This window comes from Camarhynchus parvulus, chromosome 2 (genome assembly GCF_901933205.1).
Source record: "Camarhynchus parvulus chromosome 2, STF_HiC, whole genome shotgun sequence".
Classification (NCBI taxonomy): domain Eukaryota; kingdom Metazoa; phylum Chordata; class Aves; order Passeriformes; family Thraupidae; genus Camarhynchus; species Camarhynchus parvulus.
In genome coordinates this window covers 49,447,566-49,460,635 of record NC_044572.1, presented here as the reverse complement: position 1 = coordinate 49,460,635, position 13,070 = coordinate 49,447,566, and the positions used below count along the sequence as shown (strand labels likewise).

Sequence of the window (13,070 nt, the reverse complement as noted above, 5' to 3'; positions counted from 1 at the left end):
ATGTAATTTTGTGTCAGGAACAAGCAGCAATTCTGTGGAGTTTCCAAAAATTGATAACTAATTAGCCCTCAGGTTTATGGGAAAAGTGTGTAACTCTCAACAGAGGAGTTGTACACACAAGGTATTTTGCCAAGTGTGTCTTTTCTCTTGCAGACATTTTGCAAATAATACCAGTGAAATTCTAAAAGTAACACACAAATGACAGAATGTACACGATACAGCTAAATACTATGGGTGAACAGCAGAGGAATGAAAGCAAGTACTTCATCAAGACCCATTAAAGAGCAGACCTAAATAATGCATTGCACTACTCTTCCAACCAGGACAAACTCATACTAGATGGGGATACTTCACTCCAGCCAGTTGTGAGTTGATACAAAACTGGATCATGCTGGCACAGCACAGACTGCATCTGGTTTAATGCAATACCCAAAAATAAGCTGTTAGAAGGTAGGAGACTTCTCCCATGTAAAACAAGATCCCTTAATACAGAATCTCGAACATAACCTGGCTGTGTATGTGGATGGCAAAGCTATTTCATTACTAATATGTACATGACACAATTTGTAAAAATGTGATTTTCCCTCCATGTTTTTCAGAAGCACTATATGCTTCTTCATGATATGTAAGAAAAACAAAGAAAAATGCACCATGCTTGGATTTGGTTTTGATTTGATGCAAACTTAAATCCAACTTACAGAATAGGTGGATAAAACACCATGGCAAAAAATAACTTTGTTTTCCGACTGTTTCTGTAACACATCTTTTGCAGAATGACAAAAGCAAAACAGGTAGAAGGGAGATGATTACTTTGTCCCTTGTTATTAAGAAAGTGTTTACTTAAAAACTTAATCTATAGCTAAACAACAGTGAATATCAGATTATGAGAACTACTGACTATTTGTTAAAATAATGATAGCAGTGCTACTTTGGAATCCTAACATAGAGATATAAAAAATTATCTAAAGATGTACAGAGAAATATCATAAAGAAGCTCTGGAAGCCTACAAAACAGAAACCCATGTTCCTGGATTTACATGGGCTAGATAAAACACCTTCCTGGTAAAAAGCTGGTTTGTTTTGTTTCATTTAAAAATAATGTTTAGTCAATAGAAAATGCCAATGTCATGTTTCAAATATAAATATATTACTAACAAAATACTTAATCTTTCACCTAATTCCCAAACCAGTTTGATCCAGTTTTACTTCCATGCTGTAAATCTTTTCTCCACCCTCCTGCTTTAAATTTCAATCATAAAACAATCTGATAGGTAAATTTATACTGGCAGTACTGATAAAGGAGGTGCTTCCAGAAGTACACAACATATTTCAGCATTTCCGTAATTTTTACCCTTAGTCTCTATCTACAGCTGCCAGGTAATACAACAATGTAACTCAAAGAGATGACTAACAAATAAACTAATTTAAAATACAGCATTTGTAAAAACCTCTCAAAGAAGTGATACATATCTTCCTAACAATAACTTCAGAAACTGAACTCCAAGATAGAATATCTCATCATTTTTCTTCTAGCACAGGATGTAATCTGAATCTTACCATCAGGAAATTGCTCTGCATCATCATCAAACATGGCTTCCTTCAAAGCAGATTTATTGAATGCACTGATCCCGTCAGAATAATTGTATGGGTTGTACTCTCGTGAGCGTGGTGAGGAGTGGGGAGGCATGGTGTTGAGTAATGACGTTTTGTTATCCAGAGCTGTCCGGCCTGTATCGCTCACACCACCTCCTGCTCGCATGTCCACCATTCCTGAAGCACTGCAAATCTGCACCAGAGCAAGTGTCACATGAACATGTGAAACACAGTCTTATACCTTTCCGTTAAATACACCATTAATCCATTTATGTAGCAAAAACTTATAAATTTCAAAATGCTTAGAATTTTTAAACTAGCCTTCAAGTAAGGAGTCTTAGTTCCCTAAACGCTGCTTTCCTTAAAAAAAACCAACCAAAACAAAAACCAACCAAACAAAAAAAAAACAGAAAAAAAGGTATATGTTATCCAAAAAAATCATAAACCAAAAATAATTGTATTTTATCTTACAAGTCTGATGCAAAGTGATTAAAAATGTGTTTAAGCATATTTACATGTGGCAAGTTCAACAAATCTTACAGCCAAAGTTCCACAGAAACAGGAGTCTTAAATAGTGCATCTTAATAGCCCACAGGCTGTATACAAAATAAAATAAAACATTCAGAAAAACATATATCAGGATGCAAATGTCTCAAAAAAATAATTTCAGCTGTTCTGCAAGATCACTGATTTCTAAACTGCTGACATGTTAAACACACAGACCTTGCTATGTAAAATCAGCATTTATGTTTCCAAAATGCAGTTCAAGACAAGAAGCACATTTTTCTAAAGCTTTTAAGTAATTCATGAGAAATGCCCAATTTAAGAAGAATATAAACCTCCTGAAACAGATACTTTCTTATCTGCAATCAATCAGACACTAGCTTAGTTTGCTGATACCAACATGGAAAGAGTTTAAATACTCACTGTATCACCATCATCTTTTTTAGCATCTCGTTTTACAGGCTCATTCATATCTTCCTGACTACGAAAACTGAAATTCTGAATGGCTTCAGTGACTCCACGAAGAGAGCTGTAAATATCTTCAGAATTCATGTTTTCAGTGTCATAGTCAAATGCACTGTGGGCCATGGAGAACGACATAGGAAGTAAGATGGAATTATTTTGTGATCTGTACTTTTAAATTACATTAGCAGGCAACTACAGAGACTCAGGAAATATTACTAAAATTATTACTTTTCTTGAAATACATTAAGAAAGCTGTCTCTTCACAATACAAAATTGTATTATGGTATGCCTTAGTAAGTGTACTACCACTGACACAGAAAGCACTGAAAGTAGGTAAGGGAAAAGCTACATTAGGTAACAGCAAGTGCCTGAAGAAAAACTTGTTTTGCTCTGTTTTACTCTGCTGAATGTGAAACAACTGGAATTTTTACACCCTCCTCTTATTCTGAAAAAAGTCCTAAAGTAAGGACCACTGATAAAACTCAACAGCAAGTTGACTGGTAAAAGCAAAATTACAAAGTTGTCCACTTCGCTGACAACATCATTACTATAAAAAACACTTGTAAACCATTACTTCTTTGTCTCCCCAGTTTTAAATCTGGTTTGACGACCCAGTGTGCTGCTTTTGGTTGGAACAGACTTAACATTCCTCATAGTAGCTGGCTGAAGGGCTATGTTTTGGATTTGTGCTGGAAATGGGGTTGTTACCATAGGGCTGTTCCAGTACCAGCTGAGCAGTGCTTACACAGAGCCAAGACCTATTCTGCTCCTCACAAAGCCCCGGCAGGGAGCAGCCCGGGGATACACAAGGAGCTGCAAGGGGACACGGCAGGGACAGCTGACCCCACTGACCAAAGGGATGTTCCACACCATATGGCATCACCATCTAAGCATCTATCACTGAGGGAAGGAGGAAGGGAGGGATGTTCAGAGTCATGGCACTTGAGTTCCCAGGTCACTGATACAAGTGATGGGGCCCTGTTCTCCTAGGGACAGCTGGACACCTGACCCCCCATCAGAGGTGGCAGATTCATTGTCTGTTGCTTGCACATGCAGCTTTTGCTTTACCTAATTACTTGTCTTTATCTCATCTCTATATCTTTTATATTCTGACTGTCCCCCATATCCCACCATGGGATACTGAGTGGCTGTATGATACTTAGTTGTTAACTGGGGTTAAACCATGACATCAGATGACATATTTTAACAATTGTCAGAGAAGCACCCTTTGGTTTGTTCTCTTGCTAATCCATTTGCATTCCAAGATGAACAGCTCTCTCCCACCTCACACCAGCATGTCAGACCCTTCTGGGAGGCTGAGCAGTCTCATTCTATGGAGGAAGAGTGATTATTTCTGAGCATATGTCATTTTGCGCAAAATTTTGCCAACGCTTTCATTGTTGGGGTTACACTGTGGACAAGGTGTTATAAGCCTTAGATGTGGAATTTTAACACCACCAGTCTACATTACCTTGGTGACAAAGTGTTCTGTGATGTATTGGTTGGGGAAGTGAGAGGACTTGACCAACTTGCTGGGGAGCGTGGAGTAGGTCTTGTTAAAGGACTTCCCATCGATCCCTGGAGGAGGAGAGGTGAGAAAAGATACTTAGTAGGACTAAAAGCTTCCCTTTTAATTTACTGTATTTATTTTTCTGGTGCCCAGAAACATTTAAAGAGCTTCAACTAAATTCCTGGATTGTCTAACCCATCACTAGTAACTTCAATCGCGTGTAACTTTGAAATCAGAAAGCACAAGACAAACTACTCTTAAGAAGCACACCCAAGCCTATGAAGTCACTTGGAAGTGACATGGACTTAGAAACTGTAACTGCAGAGGCAAGAGAAAAGACATTCCATGGAGAGCTACTAAGTAGGCTTCCACACAGTAACTTCAGAAAGAAAAGTAACAGAAGTGGATACCTGACCACTGTTGCCTGTATTCCGGAGATGATTATGGAGAAGCTTTGTGGCTCCATCCTGAAATGTTTTTGGTAAAGCACCCAACAGCATTGTAAACTCTGGAGTGTTGAGTTCAAAAAGGGAAATCAGCACTGACTGTGCAGCCTACAAGAAGAAAACACAAACTGAAGACATTAATTAGAGTTTCAAAGTAATTTTATCAGCAAAAGATGCCATAATGAGTAGTAATCACAAAATGTAACTTAAGTCTTGATCAAGCTTGAATAAAGATGTTAACAGATGTGAACAAAAGAAATTCATATTTGCTGGCAAGCCGGAAGTTCTGATTTTGATAAATTCAGGCACACAACTACCACTGTAACAAACAGTCTTTCAGAAACGTGCTTTTCAAGCCCCCTAGCCCCACATCCTTACTGAAAAAAAATAATGAAGGAATTTGCAAAATGGCTTTCAGAGTTTGGGAAGTTGAATAAATTTAGAGAGAGAAATGAAACACTCCAGGTAGGAGCAAGCATGTGATCCTTTCTACTGAGTTCTGCAAGTGGTAAAAAATTACAGATCGTAACACACTTGCCTAAAAAGGAACAGTTGGCATTGTAGAAATTAAAATAAACCCAACCAAACAAGATACCCTAATGTGGAACGAGACAGTAGTGATCACAGCACTGGATACTCCTCATAACTTACCCTACAGCCAAGCTACTTAGTTAACCTTGCCTCTGCTTCCTTTAACCTTTCTAAAAGGTAGGCAAATGTAATGGGCAATGGAATTTAGCTGACTACATATTGTGAAGACGAAAAGTGTGGAGCAGTTTGTACTGGATGTCACCTCCCGTACTCTCAATTTAATCAGTTCACCTTTACTATCACATTCATCCTACAGCATGTTTTACATATGCTGCAGATTTTTTATTTACCTGAATAAAAAAATCAGCGCTCTCTACTGACAAAGCAACACAGTAAATTACACAAGAGTTGGATTCTGTCTAGTACAGGAACTGTTGATTGAAAGAATTAAGTAATGTTTGTACAGTTTGATGAAGATTCACTGGATAGTATAACAAACCTGTCAACACAGTCACTAAACTAACAAGTGCAAATGAGAGCTGGAGGAAGTTCTGCAGAATGACTTCTTTGTAGCAGAAGACTGTGGTTGTAAGATTAACCAACTATGGGCAGTTTATACAGCTCACCCTCAAGGTCTGCCATGCACTGGAGAGAACCAGTGCTTCATGCTAGACAGAATGATAGGCAGCTTGCTTAACCACCAATACACTTCAAGTAAGTAGTTTAGAAAATTCTTTTAGATATTTATTTCCCTCCTTTTGCTTCCAGAGCAATGAACTGTAGCATTTTTTAATTAAAAGTGGAGAGCCAAGGTAGGAGCACACATACCTGCACACATCTCAGTATTAAGTTAAACAACAAAAATCCTAGCATGTCAGATTGCCACAAATTATCTTGGCATACTCGTGACTGGTTGTTTCCTTTAACATTAATTTCCTTGTCCCTTTGATAGTGTTCCCTTCAAATGATCACCCTGAATGTCCTCTGCAATCTGTCTGATGTTTCTCTTGTCCTTGTAATTTCTAATGGTCAGTCTTTTAATCAAAACTGATACAAAGAAAAACCAAGACAAATTTACAGCTGAGCAGAGGTTTGGCAATCACCACTTTCTTTTTTCAGTCTCGTTAGCCAGTCCCCACTCTCTATTACTCTGTCTATTTAAGTTGCTATTAAGAGAACACAATAGCTAGTCCAGGATTGTATCATAATAGAAACTGATACCATCAAGTCTGCCCAAAATGAAGCTCTGCCTACAGTATCAAAATCGATACTGACTTGCAGAAGGTTTTCAATGCAATTGTCTGTTTTCTCTCTTTCTTCCTTACCCAAGAAATCCTGCATTTTAGAGTATTTAGAGGTTTTTGTTCTCCCCAGCATAAGGTCTCTGCTGAGATTTAAATTCACTCACTATCACTATCTCAGATAGAGATAATCTTTAAAAGAGTGAAATAAGGATTAGAAATATTTCTTTGGTTTTGCTTTCTTCTTAGAAATTTTCTAAGAATAGATTCAAACTTCTTCCAGAAGCATTCTAATCTTAGAAGAAATCTAAGTTTTGAAACAGAATTTTACTTTCCAGAAAGAAGTCCCATGTCACTGAACTATACTAAGAGTGCCCAATGTGAGACTAATAAACTAGGATTTTTCATAATACTTAGCACTAGAACTGCTTTTGCTAAGGAAAAAACCAAACCCATGAATTACACAAAAATTACTTAGAAAAAGCTTTTAATTTAAAGAAATTACACCAAGTTCTATAAGGCTTATTACACCCAATAAAATTAAGAAGGCTGTGATAGCAGGTTGAGAAGACTGTTAAGAGAATTAAACATTTTATACTATCAGAATAACTCTTTTGACTTCTTATTGGCAAATTTTTATTTTCAACAGTTAAAGGATTTTTACTGTTAGTTGCCTCAAAGAGCTGTGTTATGGAAAGAAAAATAAATTCTGAAAACTTAAATAATTAAGGTGTTCCAGATAAATAAACTCACTGGTAATTCTTTGCATGATTCAGTTACTTATTGACATAAAAATGCTTATTAGGGTTACGAACCATCAGATAAGACAGCTTGCCACGTGTCTCAGTACTAAAACATCACAGGTTTAGAAGATAGTGCTGCTTCAATTCTCCTCCTGTTCTGCGATCTTTTATATGTTACTAGAACACGATACCCAGGCAAGGAGAATCCATTGGATGTAATCTATTACTGTTTTCTCAAACTTATGAAGTATACAAGAACTGAATGACTAAAACATTACCTCCAATACAAAAACTCTGGTGTTTTTTTTATTATGTATTACAAACATTCTAGATACCAAAAAGTCTTGTAAGTTATTTTTATTTTTGTTTTCTTCACATTACAATTTGTAAGATAGCTCCTACTATTCTTTCCTACATCCCTCCTAAACAAAGGAAGTTAAGTTGCTCTTTCCAGAAATGATGAAGCTGCCAAAACTCAAACTTAATTGAAAGTAGCAAAACAAATCTCAACAAATTAATTGTTGCAGCTTTTCAAACTGCAGAAATAGACAGAAAAAGAGTGAGAAGAGTTAGCTCTCTTTGTCATAAAGACTTGCACTGAGGAACCACAAAAGGTACAACATTTTTGGAGTGTTTACATGCTAGAAATGGCAGCTACACAGGATGACCTGTAACTATCAGAACAACAAAATTATTTCATCAAACTGCAAATAAAATGAAAAGATTTTTTTCTTTCTACAAATTGAAGTGCTGTTTAAAAACCTTTTCCAAGACAGCACTAGTATATTTATCGTTATTTAGTATCCCTGCTGTATCTATGTAGCTCACAAATCTTAATTTTCACTTCACATGATTATGTGGAAAAGGGAGGTTGGCACTGGAAGTGCAGCATTACAAGAATAAGCCTATAACAATAAGCCTATAACCTTATCAAAGCACTTTCTTTGTCCAACGTTCAACAGCTCTCTACCTACCTGTTGTTAAAAAAAAAGGACTCTAGAAAACCCAACAGAGATTAGACTGAGTTTGCTACCAAATTTACCACTCACTCTTGTTACAAATGTGCTATTCAGTATCACAGGGGCTGGTCTCTGACGTAATATTAAAACTGTACCAAAAACGGCCAGTAAAGAGATTTTAGTACTAGACAGTACTTGCAATGAAGAATGATAAATTATGAAACAAAATCTCAACATACTAACATACATATAAACACAACCGTAATGGAGAGTTTCAAGATGTTAATTTAAAACTTTTACTTAAATATTCTTAATTACCTGAAACGTATTGCAATTCTAAGGACACATTAACAAACATACCTTCCTAACATCTGAGCTTTTAGGTTCTGTGGTCCAGGTGATGATTCGAGACACTGCTAACCTAGTTTCACTTGAATTTACAAAATCTCCTGGGTCCATCTGTTGCGCAAGAGTTTCTATGTATTTTAGGATTGCAACTTTGACCTGCAAAGAGAAACAGAGTCAGGTGGACAATAAAAACGGTGGGTTGCAAGAACAATTGAGCTCACAGAGTGTTCATTCCCTAAAACAAAGATTTTTTTTCCAATTAAACTATGTTTTCAGCATTAATATAATTTTTTCTGCAATAAAACAATCTACAAATAGATTCAGCATTTGAAGAAGACATTCAAATACTCATAGAAAGATTACATTTCACTGCTAGCAACTAAAAGACATGAATCATTGCATATGCAGAAGCTTATATTTAAAAAAAAAGAAATGAAGAAAAGATTCATTCGGAATTATTAAGAAAGTTTTTCAAGTGCTAAAATGAAAAATGAACATCATCTGATGAACCAATGATTACTTCTTACTAGCTCCCACCAGGTAGTTAACACTCAATGCTTTTTTCATAAAACATCAGGTAGAGCAGTCACAGTCTCTGGAAATAAGCCACAGGAATCTTCCCACTAAATACTAAAAAATGTATTGAATAGCATTTCTAGGAAAGACTTAAGACTGATCACATGCACACTTTGTTTGAATATATTCAGATGATAGAGACATAGATTTACCAGGAGGACAGAAAACCTCCTGAGCTCCCTCATTTATCTGATCATTCTCTTACTCCACAAACTTGTTTGACTCCTTATGCAGAATCCCTGTTTTGTACATCCCAGGCTGCAGCCCCTCTCTGCTTTCTCCAATACTGCACCACTGCACAGTTTTGGGCAAAGGTCTATTACACCTGTGTATGTCTAAAATATTTACTTCCTCAGCTCCTACTACCTCAGAAATTTGTCACTCAATCTGTCAATGAAAGCTGTGGACAATTATTTAGACCATCTATCATGTTTAGCTGCTTTTATTTCCACTAGTAATTATAGTGAACCAGAAATACCTACCAAGAGGGAGAGACCTATGTCCATCATAACCAGAGAGAAAGAGTTCTGGATCTATTTCTGGGTGTATTGCTCATGGCTTGTAGTACAATTGTTCTGTGCAAAGCTATTTAGAAATTTCTCTTGGTCGTGAAACTTGCAAGTAATTAAAATCTCAAGATACACTGGCACACACAAATGAGGATTAATAATGAATACTTCATTTCCAAAGCAGCTGTTAAAGCTCAACTTCTCTGAAGTTACACCAAGCAGCAGCTGAAGGCTTTCATCTTATGCAGATCAATATCTACAAATGCACACTATTTGCTAGCTATTTTCCAAGGAAAAAAACAAGCCATGAACATCTCTGCAGCAAAAAACCTTAGGCCACATGGCTTTCCAAATTCAAAGCAATAGTTGACATTTCTAGATTACATAGGGAAACCATTGTGACATCACTACATTTGACTGTTGAGGATTTAAATAAATCTAATGTAAGACTTAAAGGTTGCTGTTAAGGACTGTAACACTTAGAATACCCAGAGGTATTTCTCCCAATGAAAAGACTCTGAAGTACTGTATGTGAGAGAACAGGATTATTTAGTGTTTGAAGAACTGCTTCCTGAGGAACTTGTACAGACTTCAGCAAAAATGGAAGCTCTTGGACAGAACAGCACTGAACAGAAAATCAATGGAGGGAGTTCTTACTAATAGAGCTTTTCACAGTGAGACAGATTCCCAAAGCTAAACCTGACAGCTATTTTGAAAAAAAGCATTTTTTACTAATTGTTTTTGAGGTAAGAAATTCTGAAAGGGCTACACCTTTCTGTGGTCAGTATTATTACAGATTAAAAACTCCATGCTGAAGTAAAACTCCATAAGAGCAGCAAATCTACTTTAGAAGTATCTTTGCCAATATCTCCAGTAACTACGTACAGAGCTGAAATTTAGAAATAAAAAGGCTAACATCTTCAACAATCTATTTCACTCTTCAACAATCCATTTAGTCTTTCTGAGAGAAAAAATTTTGGACTGCAATGAAAGCATCTCAGAATTCTTATAATGAGTATTTGCTGTTAAGTTGAAACCACTCTCTATGAAGCTGTTCATTACTGTTACTTTCAGACTGCCCAGGTGTCTGTCTCCAACTTACTGAATACTTAGGAGTGATTGCCTGTGCCATTATATAATCAAATGACTAAAACAGACACTAAAGATAAATTTTTGCAAATCTGTGTTACTCAGGGTTTTTTTTAACTGAGCAATTTTAATGCTGACTTAGGTTAAAAAAAATCTTCTGATCAACTGTGGCAAAAACCTTTGTCAACAAATCAGGATTTTCAAAATAAAGAAGGATTCAGAAACTTGAACTTTGGTCACAATGCTTAAATCAACTCCTCAATGAGGCCGAGTTGATATGAAACAAACGAAAAATTAAGGGATTATTGGAAATGTAATTCAGGAAAATATCCATCCTTTGGAAACTGTATGTTTTGCACCTGCAAAAATGAGCTAAATAGATTATATCCCACCTAGAATATTTGATTCCTACGCCCATCCAAACATTTGACCCAACCAGACACATACATCTGGCACCTCTAAACTGTGTCTCAGTAATCCACCACACCTAAGTGTAAAATGACTGCAGAAGCATGACAGATACAGCACAGTACACTAAACTGCATCCCTCATGGATTAGGTCAGTAGAATTCTATCTTCTCTATGGTTGGCCTTCTTACTGCCCAGCTATCCAAATCCATCTCTGTGGCCCCTCTAAAAGCTCAAGTTTTACTGCCTGAGACTTAGCTGTCTTTTTAAGTGGAAGAATGACAATGACAGTTTACTCCAAAGGATGGTGATTATTTATTACTATCATGTGAAAAAGACGAAGAAGTAATTTGTAGAAGGGAATTGTTACACAGCTCAAATTTCTGATCTACCATTCCCTCCTCCTATCTGACCATCTTTGGGGATGCTTAAAATCCCTTCTCTGACTTATTCCTGTCACAGTGAATGCTGTTTCTCAATATTCCTAGAAGAAAAGCAATGAGATAATAATTTATCAAAGAACAAAAGCTCAAGACTTCAAGAATTGGAGTAGTCCTCTAGGATTATCAATTATTCAGTGGGTTTTGACCACACCAACTGATTATTTCAATTATTCTATCTGGGTGCACTGAAGATGGGATTTAGGCAAAATACTCAATAATGTGGATATTAAATAGATACTTCTGATCTGTGGGCAATAAATAACTTTACTGTCTGAATCTTGAAGTTGTAGTTACCACATAAAAAGGAAGTAAGGGGCAGATTCCACTTTCTTCTGGAAAAAAAAGCTTACCTTCTCTTAAACAGTTACATAATTTACCATCACAAAAATTCATTCTAAGTACTTTGCTTCAAGCTAACAGGTGTTCGTCTATGGAGATAACTTCTACTGGCATCTTGATTTCAGAATTCTCTCTCAAAATTATTGTCAGAATGTCTTTCCATCAAGTGTTTTGTATTTCTGAATTCCTTCTAGGCCATTTAGGGAATAATCTTGAACTCAGTCCCAAAACAGCCTAGTAAGAGTCCATGTCTTGTTCCAAATCTACACTCTCAGCTTTGAAATGTGCTTGATACACCTTTAACAGCTACACTCTACTGTATGGAAAAAGGCATATCTCAACCATCAAATTCACCTTCCTGGGGAGGAAAACCAAGCAAAATAAAACCAATCTCAATTTGTTCCAAGGATTCATTTAAACAACAAACTGATTTTTACTACCTCATTTGCTGTCTTCAATAAATGACAGCAGTCCCTTTTTAACACAGTTCTACGAAGCAACAGTGGTCAACGTATCAACTGTCCTCAAAAGCTTAAAAATATAAGTTTTACTGTATTGTAGACAAAAAAGGCATATTCATGTGACTTCAGGTTCAACATAACTGGAAAAGTCTTATTCTTGTGAAGTATCAAATGGAGTAAAAATATTTCGTGCAGGATAGAGCAGAAGATGCCAGTTATCATATGCTTGTTATTTCCCCATTCTCATCACTTATAAATCTTCTTAGGATTTGATGCAATTGTTCTAAAATCAACACTCTTTGGAACTGCAAATGTACCACAGAATACATTTTTACTTTTCAGATATACTGGCAGTTCTACGGACTACCGATTCTTAGGTAGAAATGTGTGTAATTATAAAGCTACATACTGCTTTCAGAGGAGTGTACCACAGAAGTAGCTGATTTTTAATGTAGTAACTCAAGTTCACATTAATATTAGAATAATTTAAAATAACTCAAGGCCTATCAGGCTGAACACAGGAAAATATATATATGAACTAGGGAAAAAGTATGGGAAATCACAAACATAAAATTAGGAAAGACTTGATAGAGTGAGTTTGCATAACCAGCTTGATGTTAGGCAGCCACATTTCTGTTGCTCATTTTTACTGTACTGTTTTTATTAGATCTCTCTTGCAGCAAACATTTTCATACTAGTATCATGTTTAAAACTGAGCATCTGCATGCTTAAAGTTTCTCGCAAAGGTTAGTAGCAGCATACAATGCATTCAAATACAAATTATTGGTAACACTGTAAGAGTTTCACATAGGGTTAAGAATAAAGACAGTAATTCAGACAAAAACCTTTGAGCTCCAAAAAGAGCGAAGCTGGTCCTGCAGTGCTGGCTTGACTGTCTGAAAGTT

General features: G+C 36.3%; 1 protein-coding gene across 41 annotated transcripts in view; it reads right to left on the bottom strand.

Moving 5' to 3' along the window:
• CLASP2 (cytoplasmic linker associated protein 2) overlaps positions 1 to 13,070 on the bottom strand; it is a 146,777-nt gene that overhangs the window by 11,706 nt on the left and 122,001 nt on the right. For 21 of the 41 annotated variants that reach the window (XM_030971181.1, XM_030971182.1, XM_030971187.1 and 18 more), the window contains 6 exons: positions 13,011 to 13,061; positions 8,353 to 8,496; positions 4,483 to 4,626; positions 4,034 to 4,140; positions 2,521 to 2,674; positions 1,558 to 1,786 (listed from right to left, as the gene is read on the bottom strand). In XM_030971181.1, the coding sequence (XP_030827041.1) occupies positions 1,558 to 1,786; positions 2,521 to 2,674; positions 4,034 to 4,140; positions 4,483 to 4,626; positions 8,353 to 8,496; positions 13,011 to 13,061 (829 nt within the window). The remainder of the gene's footprint in view (positions 1 to 1,557; positions 1,787 to 2,520; positions 2,675 to 4,033; positions 4,141 to 4,482; positions 4,627 to 8,352; positions 8,497 to 13,010; positions 13,062 to 13,070) is intronic. The other 20 variants (XM_030971203.1, XM_030971190.1, XM_030971195.1 and 17 more) reach the window with 1 other exon arrangement.